Source organism: Carettochelys insculpta, chromosome 8 (assembly GCF_033958435.1).
Source record: "Carettochelys insculpta isolate YL-2023 chromosome 8, ASM3395843v1, whole genome shotgun sequence".
NCBI lineage: Eukaryota > Metazoa > Chordata > Testudines > Carettochelyidae > Carettochelys > Carettochelys insculpta.
Genome location: NC_134144.1, coordinates 24,246,821 through 24,263,692, shown reverse-complemented (window position 1 = coordinate 24,263,692; position 16,872 = coordinate 24,246,821). Strand labels below are relative to the sequence as shown.

General features: G+C 44.9%; 1 protein-coding gene across 1 annotated transcript in view; it reads left to right on the top strand.

The window, feature by feature from the left end:
• Positions 1-339: 339 nt before the first annotated feature.
• ITGAV (integrin subunit alpha V) overlaps positions 340-16,872 on the top strand; it is a 92,406-nt gene continuing 75,873 nt past the window's right edge. The window contains exons 1-2 of the mRNA XM_075001638.1: positions 340-645; positions 6,843-6,970. Of these exons, the coding sequence (XP_074857739.1) occupies positions 488-645; positions 6,843-6,970 (286 nt within the window). The 5' untranslated portion in view covers positions 340-487. The remainder of the gene's footprint in view (positions 646-6,842; positions 6,971-16,872) is intronic.

Sequence of the window (16,872 nt, the reverse complement as noted above, 5' to 3'; positions counted from 1 at the left end):
CAGGTAGCCGCCCGGCCGCTCAGCTACGGGAGGTGGGAAAGAGAAACGAGGGGCGGGGGCAGACGCACACTCCCAGCCCTCTGCACCTCAGAGAGCGGCGGCCGGGCCCCTCCCGTCGCCTCAGGCCCGCTCTGCTTCAGCAGACTCCAGCCTGCGGCTGCCCCGCCCGGGGCCGCATTCAGGCGCAGCGCCCCCTACCCTAGCGCCGGCCCCGCCCGGTCGCACGCTCTCCCTCCCCTCCCCTCTGCGGTCGCCCTATAGGGGCGGGGGAAGCCGCATCATGTGGCGCCAGGGGAGGAGGAGGAGCGTCCGCTCGGCCGGGGGCGGGGAGAGGCGGCGTCTCGCTGCAGGGAAGGGTGGCAGCGCCGGAGCCGAGTCGAACCGAACCGAGCGCCCTGCCCGGCCGGGAAGCCCCACGCCCCTTCCTGCCTCGCCCCGTGGAGCTGCTCCCTGCCGGGCGTCCCTCGGGCAGCCGCTGGGCCCGGCCATGGCTCGCTGCAGCCTGCTCCCGCTGCTGCTCCTGGGCCGCTGCCTGGCCCTCGGCGCCGCCTTCAACCTGGACGTGGACGGCCGGGCCGTGTTCTCCGGCTCGGCGGGGAGTTACTTCGGCTTCGCGGTGGATTTCTTCGCCCCCGACTCCTCCTCGTACGTCTCCGGCGGGCGGGGGTGGCGGGGAGCGAGCCGAGCGGAGCCCCCATCCTGCCCTTCCCCCTGGCTAGGGCTTGGCTCGCGCTTCTGGCCCTCGGCCCGCCCCTATGGCTCCCTGTCCCGGGGCGGCTCTGGGGTGGGACGGCTGGACTGGGTGCGCCTGTACCCCGAGCCGGCTGCCTTGAGGCGCTTTCTGTGGCGAGGGCGATGGGCTTCTGGCGGGGAGGTCGGACCCGTGTGGCCGAGAGACGCGGGGGTTGACACGCGGAGCCGTTAGTCACAGGGGGCACGTTGTGTCCGAGAACTTCCTCAGCCAGGTGGAGAAGTAAGTCAGACCTCAGCCCAAGGGCCAAGGTAAAGCAGCTACCCGAGCGCGGAAACTGCTACGGGAGCCTGTTGTTGTTGTTTTGATTTGTGAGACGATCAGTACAGAAAACCCTCGAGATACGCGCAACTTGTCTTGGGTTAACAGCTGTCGCCCCTGACAGAAGTGGTTGCCCGGTTCCCGGAGTGGTGGGGAGCTGGGTTCCACGTGGCTGCCTGGCTCCCTTCCACTTGCAGAGCTGGGAAACTGAGCAGGCAGCAACCTAGGTCAGTTTCCTGGCTCCAAGGAGTGGAGGGGAACCAGGAGTCAGGCTGCCCTGGTTCCCAACTCCCCTCCACTAGCTGGAGCCAGGAAACTGACCAAGGGTGTTGCTCTGCTCAGTCTTCCCTGTTCCCCAAGCCCAGGGGAGCAGGAAACCCATCCCCCCTCCACTTGCACAAAAATTTGAGTTAGGTGGTGTTTGCAGTCACATAACTGGAGAGTTTACCCTACAGTCAGCTTCTCTGCATTAAGCCTCTCAGAAGGAAACTGACCACAGGTGTTGGTGCACTCCTGTTTGGTTTGGGCAGGATGGCTTAACTCATCATCATAGCTGAGGACTGGGGAATAGACTTTCTACTTGTACTTGAAAATTTTCTTAATAGTATTACAAGGTGTCCAAATTGTGATAAATATTATGTATGCAAATCTAGACATGGATTTCTATTTGTATTGTTGCATGTCATACATTAAGTATTCTTCTCTGAAAATCTGTTGAAGTATCTCCCATGGCAGTCTACAGAAGTATAGGATATTTTGTGTGTGGTGGTTTTCTCAATGTGATCAGAATACTGCTGATTCCCACCCCAGTGTTATGTGTTTTGATGATGTACCCATGTATTTTGTGACTCTACCTGAGGATTCTAAAGGATAGAAAGTGCTCTGGATCAGTGGTTCCCAAAGTTTTCAGTATCATTCCCCCCCTTTTGATTTTTGAGAAACCCTCATGCCCCTCCACATCTTCTTAACCATCATCCAACCCCTGCTTTTAACAAAAAAAAAAAATCGATTAATTTTCAAAAAAACACAGAATATTGACACACAATATTTAAAATTAAAAATAAACACACAGTTTTTCTTGGCCCAAAAGTGTAATAAAAATACAATTTAACATCAAAAACAAATGAATTTAATGTGAAAGATGATGCTGCATTTTCTTCATAAGTTGGGAAATCTTAGGAAACGGACTATGTACCATCCAGGGTAATGGCACAGGCCCCACCTTGTGGGTGCCTGGCACAGTCCAAGCTGGCCAGCTGCTGGAGCCCTGTGCTGCTAGGGATGCCTGCCCAAGCTGCAGCCAGCTGCCAGAGCCCCCATGCTGCTGGGGCCAACTGCCCACCCAAGCACCTGTGTTGCCAGGGCCAGCCACCCAAACCATCCGTACGAGTCCCTACCTGCCCACTCGGCAGCCACAGGACAGCCGCCTGAGCCCCTGTGGTCCCGGGGTCAGCTGCCTGCCCGAGCCCCCTGTGCTCCCAGGGCCAGCTGCCCGGCTGCCCAAGCTGTGTGCCCGAGCCCCCATGCTGCTGGGGCCAGCTGTCTGCTGTCCAGCCACCCAAGCCACAGGCCAGCTGCCTTAGTCACCCATCTGAGCCGCCCCCCAACTGCTGGGGCCAGCCACCAGCTGCTGCCTGAGCCCCAAGCTGTTGGGGCCAGCCACCCAGGCCCCACACTCCCAGGGCCAGCTGCCCAAGCTCCTTGCCCAAGCCCTGGTGCTGCTGGGGTCAGCCACCAGCGCTGCTTGGGCCAGCTGTCTGAGCTGTCCTTCTGAGCTGCGGGCCAGCCACCTGTCAGCTGCCCACCTGAGCACCTCCTCTTTCCCAAAGCCGGGCACTGCCAGCCCCCTATCTAAATCCATCCTCCCCCCCGGCCCCCCCTCCAAGCCACATTCATTCACCTTCCCAGGAGGCATCTAGCTCCCCATGGGCCTTTGCCAGCTGCCTGCTTTTTATAGTGGCTGCACCATGCTGCCCATGTGAAATGGCAGGAGCTGAGAGCCGGAAGCAAGGGCCAGCTCTTTCTAAGGGTTGGGAGAATGATGAGGGGGGCTGGGTTGCCTTGTGTTCCCCCTGAAATTTCCTCACGCCCCCCAATCTGGGGGAAACCATGTTCTAGACAGAGGTGTTCTTATTGTTTATGTGCACTTCTTGATGTGTGAGATTTGAAAATGTTGCTGTCTGATTTTCAGTGGCTCCTTAAAGTAAGCATTAAAATATACTTGGTGATTCACAAAAGTGCTCCACAGTTTTTCTACCTCTTCTGAAATTGTTATGGTCCAATTCCCTACCAGGAGTTTATCTTTCTTGTGTGGGATGTACATTGTAGTTCTGCCCTTTTGTATCCACCCACACTTCCAAAATCAACTTTAGATTTTGAAGACACATGCAGGCTGATTTCCCTATCTGTGTCCTGATTTTAGCAACTAGAACTTGTCTATGAAAATAGACGAATATTGAGTAACTCTTTTTGCAAATATCAGAGAGGTAGTCATGTTGGTCTGTATCTTTGAGAACAACAAGAAGTCCTGTGGCACCTTAGAGACTAACAGATATTTTGGAGCATAAGCTTTTGTGGGCAAAGAGCCGCTTCATCAAATGTATCAGTTTTGTTTTCATTCTTTTATTTGCTCCAGTTAAACAAATATCACCCTGCCTTAACTTGTTCATGTTGCAACATTTTTGTACGGTCTTCATTCTGCCAGTTTTAGACTATTATCTATTGTTGCCCATTAGTACATGTGTAAACAGATGAGACATTCTTATTGTTCTCTCTCATTAAAAGCCTCTTCAAACGCCCATTTAAGTCAATCATGGGGAATTTTCCCATTGATTTTAATGATAGTCAGAATGACTGCTTAATGCCTCATTGTAGGTCTTGATTTACTTTAGTTTTTTTTATTTTTAACCCTTAAGAGCATTGGCATTTTCCAGATGTCCAGCCAAATGAGTGGCATGACTATCCTGTTTGGGAATTAGTGTGTGTCTGTGTGTGTGTGAATTTTTTATTTTTTGTACAATACATGTTCCAGCTGTCTATATCTTTATGCAGTCAAAATATGTACCTGGTATGTTTATCCTACAAAAACAAGCCTCAGTACTGCAGATTTACTATCTGTTTAATGTTAAGCACATGAGTAATTTTAATGAATACGACTGTTAATGTATTTAAAATTAAGAACAGCAGGATCAAGGGTTTATGTGCTACTCTGTTTTATACAAGGGACCTGTTCAGGTTTTTGAAGAATCACTCTCTAAAACAGCAATGGGCAACCCTGACTAGTCAGCGGCCTGCATGAGTGGCCCTACTTCATTTCAGTGGGCTGCATGCAGCCTGTGCACCCACTGTCTGCCCTCCTCCCCCACAGGCCTCTCATGCACTGGGACATAAGAGTCCTGCAGTTCCTACTACAGTAAGCCCTCGAGTTACATAGGGGTTGTGTTCTTGCAACCCGCATGTAACTCAAATTTTTGTGCAAGTCCAGCAGCCGCCTGGTTCCCTACTCCCCTGGGCTTGCAGGAGCCAGGCAACTGTAGGGCTTGTCGGTTGCCTGGCTCCCAGACTGTCAGGGAGCTGGGAACCAGAGGGCAGTCTGGTTCCCATCTCCCTGCCACTTGTGCAACCCGGGAAACTAAGCAGGACAGCAGTCTTGGTTTCCCTGCTCCTGTCAGGGATGGCAAGAGTCAGGCTGCTGCCTCTGACAGGAGGAGGTTTTCTGTCGGGGTCGACAGTCACGTAAACCCAAGATGCTCAATTTTGAGGGTTTACTGTACACCTAGCCCTCCCTACCAGCACTTTTGGAGCAATAGGAATAGCCCATCCCTGCTCCTCCCACTCCTTCGCAAAGGTTGAACAGCCACAAACAGCTAATTTTACATAAAGAACTGTAAAATAGAAATTCTGAAACATCAGCACCATGATATTTACCCCAAATTACATATATACAAAGCAGTAATCTTTAATGTCACTAGGAAGGGCAGGTCACACAGTCAGTTCAGTTAAAAGTGTTTTAGCTGAAGCATAGGAGTTATCATATCCAGCACTAACTGCTTTGTTTGTCCAGAATTTCTGTTGTACATAACAGTTTATCACAAAAGTAATTCCAGTTTAACTGTCAAGTAATCCCAAAGTAACTCTTTGATAGTACATTTTTAAATAATGTAAAACACTGGTGAAAGAGATTGTGGAGAAACAAAATCCAGAATCAAATGTTAACAATGACAGCAAATAATATTCTCCTTGTAACATGTGCTTCTCTCTGAGGTTATTTAGAGTCCAGAAAGTTTATCAAAAATGGAATGAAGCACAGTTTATAAACCTTTGTTCCCTCCAAAGGGCTGATTTACAAATCTTACTGCTTGTTCCTCCTGTACTAAATTTTCTTGTGTGGCAATTAACCTTTTCTTGACCAAACTGCATGCATGTGGCTAAATAGCAAAACTCTCATTGACTTAAATCATCCAGGATCAGATCCATGACTTTTCCTTTGTGATATACAGAAGCATGACAGTATACAAAGTCATAGCTTGCCCGTTTGTCCCAACCAGTGTGTGAGGGGAAAAAAAATTGTGTAAAAACAAACTAAATGATATCGTCAATGGATCATTGTGCAGAAATCTAAGAGAGGATTTTTCATTATGATTAGAAAAAGGTGTTTAGTGTCATCAAGTTTGGATCATGTTTTGTAATTTCTCCCAAACTTCTGATATGAATCATTGATCCCTGAGCCTTTTTTGTTTTGTATGTAGAATTCCTCCTGTCATTGGTAGTAGCACTTTTATCCTCTGTCTGCATTTTAAAAGGAAAATGGTTATCCGTAGCTTTAAATGGACGAACAGCTTCTTACCATTGAGTGTAAAATGGAAATAATACAATAACTACTAAGAAGAGGCAATTACTGACATAACATCCAGATTATATTTCAGGTTCAGACATTAGAGAAAGTACTGATCAGTCTGGCATGGTTAATAGGATTGTCCCAGTTTCTGGAATGTGTGATAATCTGGTGCTGATTTGGTTTCTTTTTTTCTCCCTCCCATTCTGCATATACTAAAATAATTTTTGCTGCTTGCAAGCTCTCATGGACTTAGTCCAAGCAGCCAGTAGACAGAATGCAAATATAATTATACATGAAGATTTTTAGAATTAGAATGGGTATGAGATAAAAGAGTTAATTTTTGATGGGTTTCAATAAAGACTGGGTCATGTGCTGAACATGCAAATATGTGGTTGGGGTTTTGGAGGTCCTACTTTTGGGGAAAAAAAAAAAACAAACCAAAAAAAAAAAACCAAAAAACTGCCACTAGAAGGCTGAGTCACCATTAGGCATATTTTAAGATGATAAAAAATTCCAGATTTTTATCAAGGTTGGCCTTTTAATTACCTGTCTTAAATCAGTTTTTGGTATGAAAGGAGCCAGAAGTGATGCAAGACTGGTATTTTTACCAGGGTACAGTACATTCTCTTCTGCCACACACACAAGATTAAATAATACCAGAAGGGAAACTAAAAAGGCTGTCCAGCCAAGTATCTTTTTGAAGTCTGAATGTGTCAGGAAATGTTTTAAACTTGAGTCTCTCTTTACCCTTCCTGGTCTGGTCTAGTTTTGAGTCAAAATTTTGGGTTAACCTGGATTTAAACAGGATCCAAAGCAAAACCCCTAATCTAACAACCCTGAACCTTGAAGTAGTTTGGATCCAAATTTAAAGTTTTGTGGGTTAGAATACATAACTGTTTAAAGCACTGTATAAGAGTTAAGCGTGATGATGATGATGTATACGAAGCAGTGACTTTGCTCTTTAATCTTCTTTGTGTTTTTTCTTTTCTTCAGGATTTTTCTACTGGTGGGTGCTCCAAAAGCAAACACTACACAACCCAACATTGTAGAAGGAGGCCAGGTGCTGAAGTGCAACTGGAAATCCAACAAAAACTGCCAGCCTGTTATATTTGATTCTACAGGTAAAGTGTGATCTCCTTGCTGTAAGTAGCTGGAGCATGCGATCCTTCCCATTCCCTAAGCCAGGGGTTGTTGCAACAAAACTTTTGGAGGCTGCAGAGGTTGGCCACACTTACACTCTTTTCTAAAGTACTTTACTAACTTTAGGAAAAACAAATACGTATGATACATACACATTCAAATCACGGTCATTGATTTATGTATCTTTATTTTTGTTGACTTGGTAATAAAAATAAAGCTGTGAAAAGTGATATTTGTATGTTTGTTAATATCACTCTTCTCAGCAAGATTAAGCCAGGTAGCCACACTGTAAAACCTATATGGGGGTGGAGGGCAGGCATCATGGGCCACAGGTGATGCACGGATGGATGTGAGTCGGGGAGAGGTAGCGGGTACCCAGGGTGATGGTGCTGGGATGATTCAGCATGGTCAAAGCAGCACTAGCTGCTGCATGGTCAGAGCTGGGGCCCACACTTGAAGCTGGGTGCACATGCTGGAGCTATGGTTGCCACTGCACAGCCTGGCTTGGTCCTTTCTGTAATATACAGGGTTTACAGTGTGGCTACCTGGCTCTTAGCATACACTGTCCCCTCCCCCCTCAGTGCCCCACCACCCCGGCCTCCGACACACACTATAAAAATTGTTGTAGTGCTCCTGAAGCTGGGATTTGGAACCTGTTGGGACCAGGGACAGCACCCAGGGCTGGCTGCCCCATGTGGTGGGAGAGCCATGACTGGGCCAGTGGATAGGGCTGGGGGCTGGAGGACACCCAAAATCCTGTAGTTAGGCTCCCAAAGTCCTGCTGCTGGAGCCTGCTGCCCTGCCCAGCCCACCCCAGCACTCACCTTGCTTCTGCAGGATTGTGCTCCACCTGCCTCCAGAAATGGTATAGGTCAGTGCATTGAGGAGCAAGAAGGAGTTGGAGGGAGATCTAATACTTTGCCTCTCTGATCTGCCCTCAGTCACACACTCGCCTCTCCTGGAGGCTTTCTTGTCTTGCTTACCGTAACTGGTGGCTGACAAGACAGGTTCTGATTCAGATGCAGGTTGTGTTCCCAGTTAATGAGAATGCAAGTTCTCTTGGATTGGCTCACTACTCAGGGCTTGCTCTTCTTGCTCCTTGAGAATTTCAGTGTGTCCAGAAAGTTTATGTGATCACAAGTAAATTTTTTTTTTTTTTTGGTTTAACTACACTCCAGCCCTGGTTATTCATTCATACTTTCTCTTTACTATTCTGAAATGTCTCAGAGACATTGCATGGTAAACACAGCCATGACTTACATATGTGCAACACCCACTCAGGTTACTCACAACCTCAAACTGAAACCCGGGGGCGTAAATTAAAACAAAAGCAAAGCAAAGGTTTTCATAACCAATAAGCAGTGGGGTTTTTACATGTTGAGTCATTTCACAATACTTACCTTATGTCTTGGTGAAGATGTTTCAGTAGGTCTGCAAGGAGACATTAACCCATGTCAGTACTACATTAAAATGGAAAACAATATTGGTGACGTGTTATGTTGTGTAATGTTATCATTCCATTCAATCTTCACGCGCTGTTACATTTAGTGATTTCCACCAGCTGTGGTAGGCCATGCCATAATTAACTGCATGTGTTTGTACACTTGAGCCCAGGGATATTGAATCCTGTTTTCCAGAGCTTGGATTGAGGAAACACTGGTGATTTTAGAGCATTACAGGTCACAAACCATCCATGTCTGTGTACTATCTATGTACATGCATATATGCACCCTTTTTTTTGCTTGGCAGGTTGCCATGGTTATTCAGAATTTATAAAGTATACTACAGTACAGTGAAGATGGCATTGTTCTATTACATTCCTTTGTCAAGCTCTCTCTCACTAAAGATTCTGAAATCTGCATATGATACTGGAAATTGTTTTTTTTAAATTTCTAAATAATTAAAAGCTGTATTGAGCAGTGTGTGTGTAAACCTCATTTCAAGATGGGCTTTTTGTCTTTTGAGAACAAACAATGGTTTTCAAAGTTGTTTTGACTGTAAAATCTCAGTCCAGAGCTGCCAGTTTGTTGGGCTGCTTAGGGCCATTGTAGGATGAGGTGAAATAGGTTATGTTGGTGTAGCTGATTTCAAGTTTGTATAATTCCTGATGTTGTTTTGAGATATATTTAAAGATGAAGATTTTTACTAAAATTTTCATGGCCCAAGGACTTTTTTCAATATAAGAGCTCTGTACAATTATTATTTTCAACTCACTAGGATTTTTGCTTCTGAACAGGGTAGGGTAAGATTCATAGGAAATTTGGGGGTTGGATTTGACTGGAAGGGAGCCTCGGGGCACTAGCTTTAGGTACCATTATAATGGTCTATCACATACATGTTCTTCAAAATATTTCTTAACGCACACTTAAGAATGTCTGACATAAGAAATTTACTTGACAGTGCTCTAAAGCAAGCAATGTGCTATATAGCACAAATATAACAAGTGTGAAATCCTGATATAGAATCATAGGATCCTAGGGCTAGCAGGGACCATAGAGTCCAGCCCACTGCCTAAAGCAGAATCAACCCTAACTAAATCATCCCAGCCATGACTATGTCAAGCCAGGACTTAAAAACCTCTAGGGATGGAGATTCTACCATCTCTCCACGGGTGCGTCTACACTAGGAACTAACTTCGAAGTAGCCAGCAGAGAGTCTACACACATTTTTCTCTGACTTTGAAGTTAGGCTGCAAGCAGGGAGCCCAACTTCAAAGTCCTTACTCCATTCCTGGGAACGGAGTAGTGCCCTACTTTTAAGTTTAACTTTGAAGTAGGGTGTGTAGATGCACAACTTCCAAGGTATTTTTGTAGTGTAGACACAGCCTAGGTAGCTTTTTATCTACAATCCATTTATCCAATCTATACTTCCTTAACTTATGGGCAAGAATATTGTGGGAAACTGTAGCAAAAGCTTTGCTAAAGTCAAGGTATATCACATCCACTGACTTCCCCATGTCCACAGAGCTAGTTTCCTTGTCATAGAAGCTAATAAAGTTGCTCAGGCATGACTTGCCTTTGGTGAATCCATGTTGACTACTCTTGATCACTTTCCTCTCTTCCAAGTGCTTAAAAATGGATTCCTTGAGGATTCCCTCCATGATTTTTTTCCAGGGACTGAGGTAAGGCTGACTGGTCTGTAGTTCCTTGGATTGTCTTTTTTTTTTTTTTTTTTTTTTGATTAAAGATGGGCACTCCATTTGCCTTTTCCAGTCATCTGGGTCCTCTCCCGATTGCCCTGCGTTTTCAAAGGTGATGGCAAAGGCTCTGTAATGACATTTGCCAAATCCCTCAGTACTGTTGGATACATTAAATCCAGATGTATGGATTTGTGTAGGTGTAGCTTTTCTAAATGGCCCTTGACCTGTTCTTTCTCCACTGATGGCTGCCCAGTTGCTTTCCATAGTTCATTGCCTAATGCAGTAGTCTGGGAGCTGACTCCATCTGTGAAGACAGAGGCAAAAAAATCATTGAGTATTTCAGCTTTTCCCACATTGTTGGAATGAAGTCTGGATACTGTATGTGAAGCAACAAAGGTTTATTACAACCAGCTGGTGCAGTGATTCTGAATTTGGTTGAGTTTCAGAATGCACTGACAGGCACCAAGTTATGATTGGTTATATAGAGAGCTGATAGTCAGAGAAAAGAATAGAAGCAGACAGTAAGGAAATGAACATAATCAATGAGCAATCCAGATGAATTAGCGAACAATCTGGGAGTTAAGAGTTTCCGTGCGCAGTTTACAGAACATTTCGTCTTTAAACAACAAGTCCTTGAAGAGTGCAGTCCTCAATACTGATGTATAAAGTGATATCTCATCTGTAATACATTGATGTGTAGAGCAGTGATGTCTTGTCTGGCATCCTGATGTAATCTTCGCATGGACGTGATCCTTCGTGTTATCTCTACAGAGTCAAAGCAAGGGGCAATGCAGAATAAAAGCAGAAGTTAGTGAAAAAATCATGTCAGTGTCCCTTTAACTACAGTCCAGTTACCCTCCTCAGAGGGTCCCTTCCTGGACCCTTCCTGGAATGTGGCTGCCTAGGGACTTCTTTACATCAACTAGGATGCCCTCCCCAGATGGCTGGGGTGGGGAGGCTTAACAGACTCCATTTTGGAACAGTGGTTCTTAGCAAATATCACGGCCTATTTCAGAATTTTATCCTTTACACATTATCTGTCACCAGGTTACCTCCCTCATCCAGTAATGGTCCCGCACCTTCCCTGACCACCCTCTTATTGTTAACATGTCTGTAAAAACCCTTCTTGTTACCTTAAACATCTCTTGCTAGCTGCAGTTCCTACTGTGCTTTTTTTGCCTTCCTGATTACCCCACAGCATTCTCCAGTTAAATATTTGTACTCCTCAGTCATCTGTCCAAGTTTCCACTTCTTACGTGCATCCTTTCTAAGTTTAAGCTCGCCAAGGATTTCACTTGTAAACCAAGCTGGTTGCCTACCATATCTGCTTTTCTTACTGCACATTGGGATGTTTTGTTCCTGTGCCTTCAATAAGGCTTCTTTAAAATACTGCCAGTTCTCCTGAACTCCTTTCCCCTTCATATTAACTTCCCAGAGGATCCTGCCCATCAGTTTTCTGAAGGAAGTGAAGCCTGCTCTTCTGGAATCAAGGGCCTGCATTTTACTGCTAACTTTTCTTCCTTTTGTCAAGATCCTGAGCTCTGCCATCTCATGATTGCTGCAGCCCAGGTTGCCACCCACTTCTATTTCTCCTAGTTCTTCCTTGTTTGTGAGCAGCAGGTCAAGCTGCACCCGGGCCCTGGTTGTACCTTCAGCACTTTTAACAGGGAGTTATCCCCAACATTCTCCAAAAACTTCCTGGATTGTCTGTGTGCTGCTGTATTGGTCTCCCAACAAAAGTCTGGATGATTAAAGTCTCCCATGAGAATGAGGGCCTATGATCTTGAAGCTTCTCTTAGTTGTCTAACGAAATGCTCATCTGCCTGATTGGGTGGTCTGTAGCAGACACGAACCACAACATCACCTCTGTTGCTTCTGCCTCTAATCTTAATCCATATATTTTTCACCTGGCTTTTCTCCCTCCGTATACTGGAGCTCTGAACAATCATATTGTTCTCTCACATAAATCCCAACTCCTTCTCCTTTTCTCCCCACTTGTCATTTCTGAACAGTTTATACCCTTCCATGACAGTACTCCAGTTATGCAAGTCATCCCACCAAGTCTCCGTTATTCCAATTGCTTCATACTCCTTTGACTGTGCCAGGGCCTTAATCCTTCCTGTTTGTTTCCCAGGCTTCTTGCTTTTGTACATAAACACCTTAGATACCTAGTTCGTTGGTCTACCTTTTCCTTTTGAATCAGGGCTCCTCCTTTGTTGTACTGTCCTCCTTCCCTGCTTAGCTCAGGGCTTCTGTTACCACCTCCCGACAAACCTAGTTTTGCAAGCCTGCCCACAAAGATGCTCTTACCTCTCTTTGTTAGGTGGATCCCATCTCTTCCTAGCAATCCTTGTTCCCAAAACAGAATTCCCCATGGTCAAAGAAACCAAAGCCCTGTCTCCAACACCATCTGTGCAACCACACATTTACTTCCACAATTCAAGGATGCCTACCTGGACCCCCTTCCTTCAACAGGGAGGATAGACGAGAACACTTTTTGCGCTTCATAGTCCTTCATCTTTCTTCTCAGAGTTACTGCGCATTATGGCTACGTCTGCACTAGCCAAAAACTTCGAAATGGCCATGCAAAGAACAACCTTGAGCAGATCACATAGCCCATGTCTACGCTAGCCAAAAACTTTGAAATTGCCATGCAAATGACCATTTCGAAGTTTACTAATGAAGCGCCTCATTCGCATGCGAGCGGCTGTGGCACTTCGAAATTGACATGGCTTGCCGCCACGTGGCTCGTCCAGATGGGGCTTCTTTTCGAAAGGACCCCGGCTACTTCGAAGTCCCCTTATTCCCATCTGCTCATAGGAATAAGGGGACTTCGAAGTAGGCGGGGTCCTTTCGAAAAGGAGCGCTGTCTGGCCGAGCTGCGCGGCGGCGAGCCACATCGATTTCGAAGTGCAGCGGCTGCCCGCATGCTAATGAGGTGCTGAATATGTATTTCAGCACTTCATTAGTAAACTTCGAAATGGTCATTTGCATGGCAATTTCAAAGTTTTTGGCTAGCGTAGACATGGGCTATGTGATCTGCTCAAGGTTGTTCTTTGCTTTGTCATTTAGTTTCTACATGTAGAAAGGGGTAGTAATCTGCAGGTTTGACTTTTTTTTAGAAGTCCTTCTGTCACATCCTGGTTTCTAGCTCCTGGTAAGCAGTAAACTTCCCCCCCATTCCTAGGGTTATGCATCTTATGCCTTCCAAACAATGGGGTCATTTTCTGATTCCTTCCCTGAGAGGTTTGCACCACAGCAGTCTCCACTGTAGCACCCATGCAGAGAGCCCGAAAATGGTTGCTTACCTCTACTGGAATTGGAGATGCCTGAATTGGCTTTCTTCTTCTGGAGGTTACATGCTTCCAGTTTTTCTTCCTTGTTTTGTACTGCCCTCATTGGTTGCTCAGCCTGCTGTGCCTGCAGTACTAAATGCTGCCTCCTTTTGATGAAGTCTTTAACTTCTCTGGTGGACATGCATATTATCAAAGACAAAGCTCCTATTATCATTGGAGCCTAGGTGAAGAAGCTTCCCACTGTTCTTAGACCTGAGGGAACTGAGGAAAAAAGAAGTGTAGGTTGTGGGAGGACAAAATTTAAATATCAAGTGGTTGCTTAGCTTAGTCTTGAATGATTAATTTAAGCTATATTTTAAGCAATGTATTTCTGAAATCAAAAATACTATCTGAATTTGACCTAAGAGATGGACTAATGCTCAAAGACATACTTGGGCAACAAGGCTTAAGAGCAGGCCCCCCAGGAATCTGAATCTCTTAGCATAGGTCTACACAGCACAATTATTTTGAAATAACAGCAGTTATTGCTCCTATGAATAACTTTTTTTTCCCTTAAAATATTGTTAGCTGCTTTATAAATGCCAAGAAACATAGAGGATATTGTGGTCATCAAACTTGCATTTGCCATTAAGCACTGTAGATAGATGTTATTGGCGCATAGTGCTTAGTGTATTGAATTGGTTGGATTTACAGCCAATCTGATAAGGTACAGTAAGCCCTCAAAATGCATGATTTCGAGTTACACTTCACTCGCATTAATGCAAGTTAAGTGCAACTCGAAATGCGGCTCCCCACCCAGTGCAGCTCTGGCTTCAGCTCAAGCCCCCTTGTAACCCTAACCCATCCCAGGCTTAATTCCCCTTCCACCCTCCCATAACCCCAGCCCACCTCCAGGCTTCACCTTTCCCAGCACGCCCCTCCCCCCCACTCCAAAAGGAGCTCCAAGTGCTCCTTCTGCTTCTCTCGCTGCAGAACATGTGTTCTACTGGGAAAAAGCCCCCCCCCCCCCCCCAACTTGCGCAAAATTTGAGTTATGTGAGGGTGCATGGGAACGCAGCACTTGCATAACTCGAGGGGCTACCGTATGCCACTGTTACATTGATTTCTCTGTTTATGTGAAAGAGTGACATTTCCTGTGTAGAAAAAAGGGTTTTGAGAATTCTACTGAAGGGCAAAAACACTATTTAAGAGTTAGAAAATACTGTCTAGTCATGGACAACAGGATGCCCCTCCAACCACTCAGTCATTGTAGGCTGTATTTTTAAAAGTTCAGTTCAACATAATTCTTTCAATTTACTTTCATCCACTGGATGTTAGTTAGCACCTGGCCAACAGAGTGAAGAGAGAGATGTCCATGCTCTAAATGAGGCTGCTTAGTTGCCATATCCATTTATAATAGATCTCAAAAAGGGCACTGTGCAATCAGGCCCCCAAATTTAGATTAACTTTTTTCAAAACCTGTTATTGAAATTCTATTTTTATTAGAAATGTTTGTTATTTAAGCATTCGTTTGCAGTACAGTAGCTATATGTGCGTTGTCTTAGTGTGCAAGATCAAGAAAGCAAAAGGAATGGTAAATGGCTTGCGAGCCTAAGTGAAGCTGTAGTTAAATTATACTTTAGTCAGACTCGAGCTGTTGGGTTCAATGCAGGGTAAACGGGTGAAATTTGATGACCTGTGGTGATACCGGAGATACCTGGTTCTTTCTGGCTTTAAGTGATATGAATATGTGACTTGAAGGAGTAGGGTTTCACTGTCCAAACCGAATGTAATTCAAAAATATAAACTATGACTGCTTTAAAGTACATTAGATTGTAAAATAATTTCCGTTTGAATAAGCAGAGGCCCTGATCCTGCAATTCACTCCACACACGACCTCTGCACAGATTCTCAGCAATGCCGGTGGGAACCTGTGTTCCTTGCAGTACAAATTACAGGATTCGGGTCTTAGCTGGTCTAAGTAAAACAGATAAGACTTTGTTTTGCTTATGGTTTCAAATGTTGATAGTGGAACAAAACCTGCTCTTCTTTACACCAGAGAACCAAATTTTTCTTATTTCTGTATCTCTTTGTGGCTGTTTTCTGGTTTTTGCTACAGTAGTCTTGGACACTGGTGGTCTATGTAAGAGTTCTGTAATTAATAGACCTTTTTATCAAAAAGATTTGATATAGACCTCCAAATCTGATGCAGAAATACCTCAAGGGCAAGTTACAAAGGGAGATGTGCTGCTTCTGCGGTGATCACAATTAATGAATCAGTGTAGGCTCTGAATATTTTCAATAGACTTTCTCATAATATATAGTGGAGATACACATCTCATAGAACTGGAAGGGACCTCGGGAGATCGAGTCCAATCTCACCCTCTTGGCAGGACCAAGCACCATCCTTCTTTTTTAAAAAAAAAAAAAAAAAAAAAAAAAAAAAAATCTTTGTCCCTGATCCCTAAATGGCCCCCTCAACCCTGGGTTTAGCAGGCCAATGCTAAAACCACTGAGCTGTCCCTCCCCCACACCCATCCATATGATAGAGAAAAGGTCACACTGCTATACAAATACCTCTACCTAAAAAGGTACTGCTGGGCAGACAAGCAGTGTTTTATTTATGTTTTTGCCTTGGGTAATGAATGCCACATTAAATTTCTGGAATTTAAAGATAAGAATTTCAAAGGTGAGAATCATGGTGGCTTGGGAGAATTTTTATTCAGATATGTTTTCAGTCATTAAAATTTCATTTGGGTTTTTATGGGAATACCTCATTTGTTACATTGGCTCCAGGAGATTAAAAACGGTGTGCTTATTCCTAAAAACGAAACAAAACAGGGCAATCAATGCCTTGTAACAATACAACAAGAGGTTCTGTGGCACCTTCTAGAATGGCAGACGTTTTGGAGCACAACCTTTCATGGGCAAAGACCCGCTTCGTCAGAGCTTATGTTCCAAAATATCTCTTAGTCTAGAGGGTGACACAGGACTTCTTGTTTTTGCAGGTACAGACGCAGCTACCCTGCTGATGTTTGTGATAATACAATCTCTTTTTAAAGCGCTGTAGCTGGTTACGAGCCATTGTCAGGCCAGTATTTCGGATTGCCAAAGCAGAATAAGCTTTTCGTTTTTTAAAGCTTGTGGCAGGAACAAGAATGACATTTTGATCTGTTTAGAGTAGAAAGCTATTCAGATATATTTTACAAAGTATCTGAATTGTGGTTCCTAATGGAGATAAATCTGTTAGTCTTTTGTGTGAAAGTCTGTGAGAAAGTTAAACTAAGCATATTTATTGCTAACATTGTAATGTTGTATAAGAACAAAGGAGACAGAAGCGACTGCAACAACTACCGTGGAATCTCCCTCCTAAGCGTCACTGGTAAACTGGTCACTCGCGTCATCCTTGGCAGACTCCAGAAGATTGCTGAGAGGGTGTACCCCGAATCGCAGTGCGGATTCCGTGCAG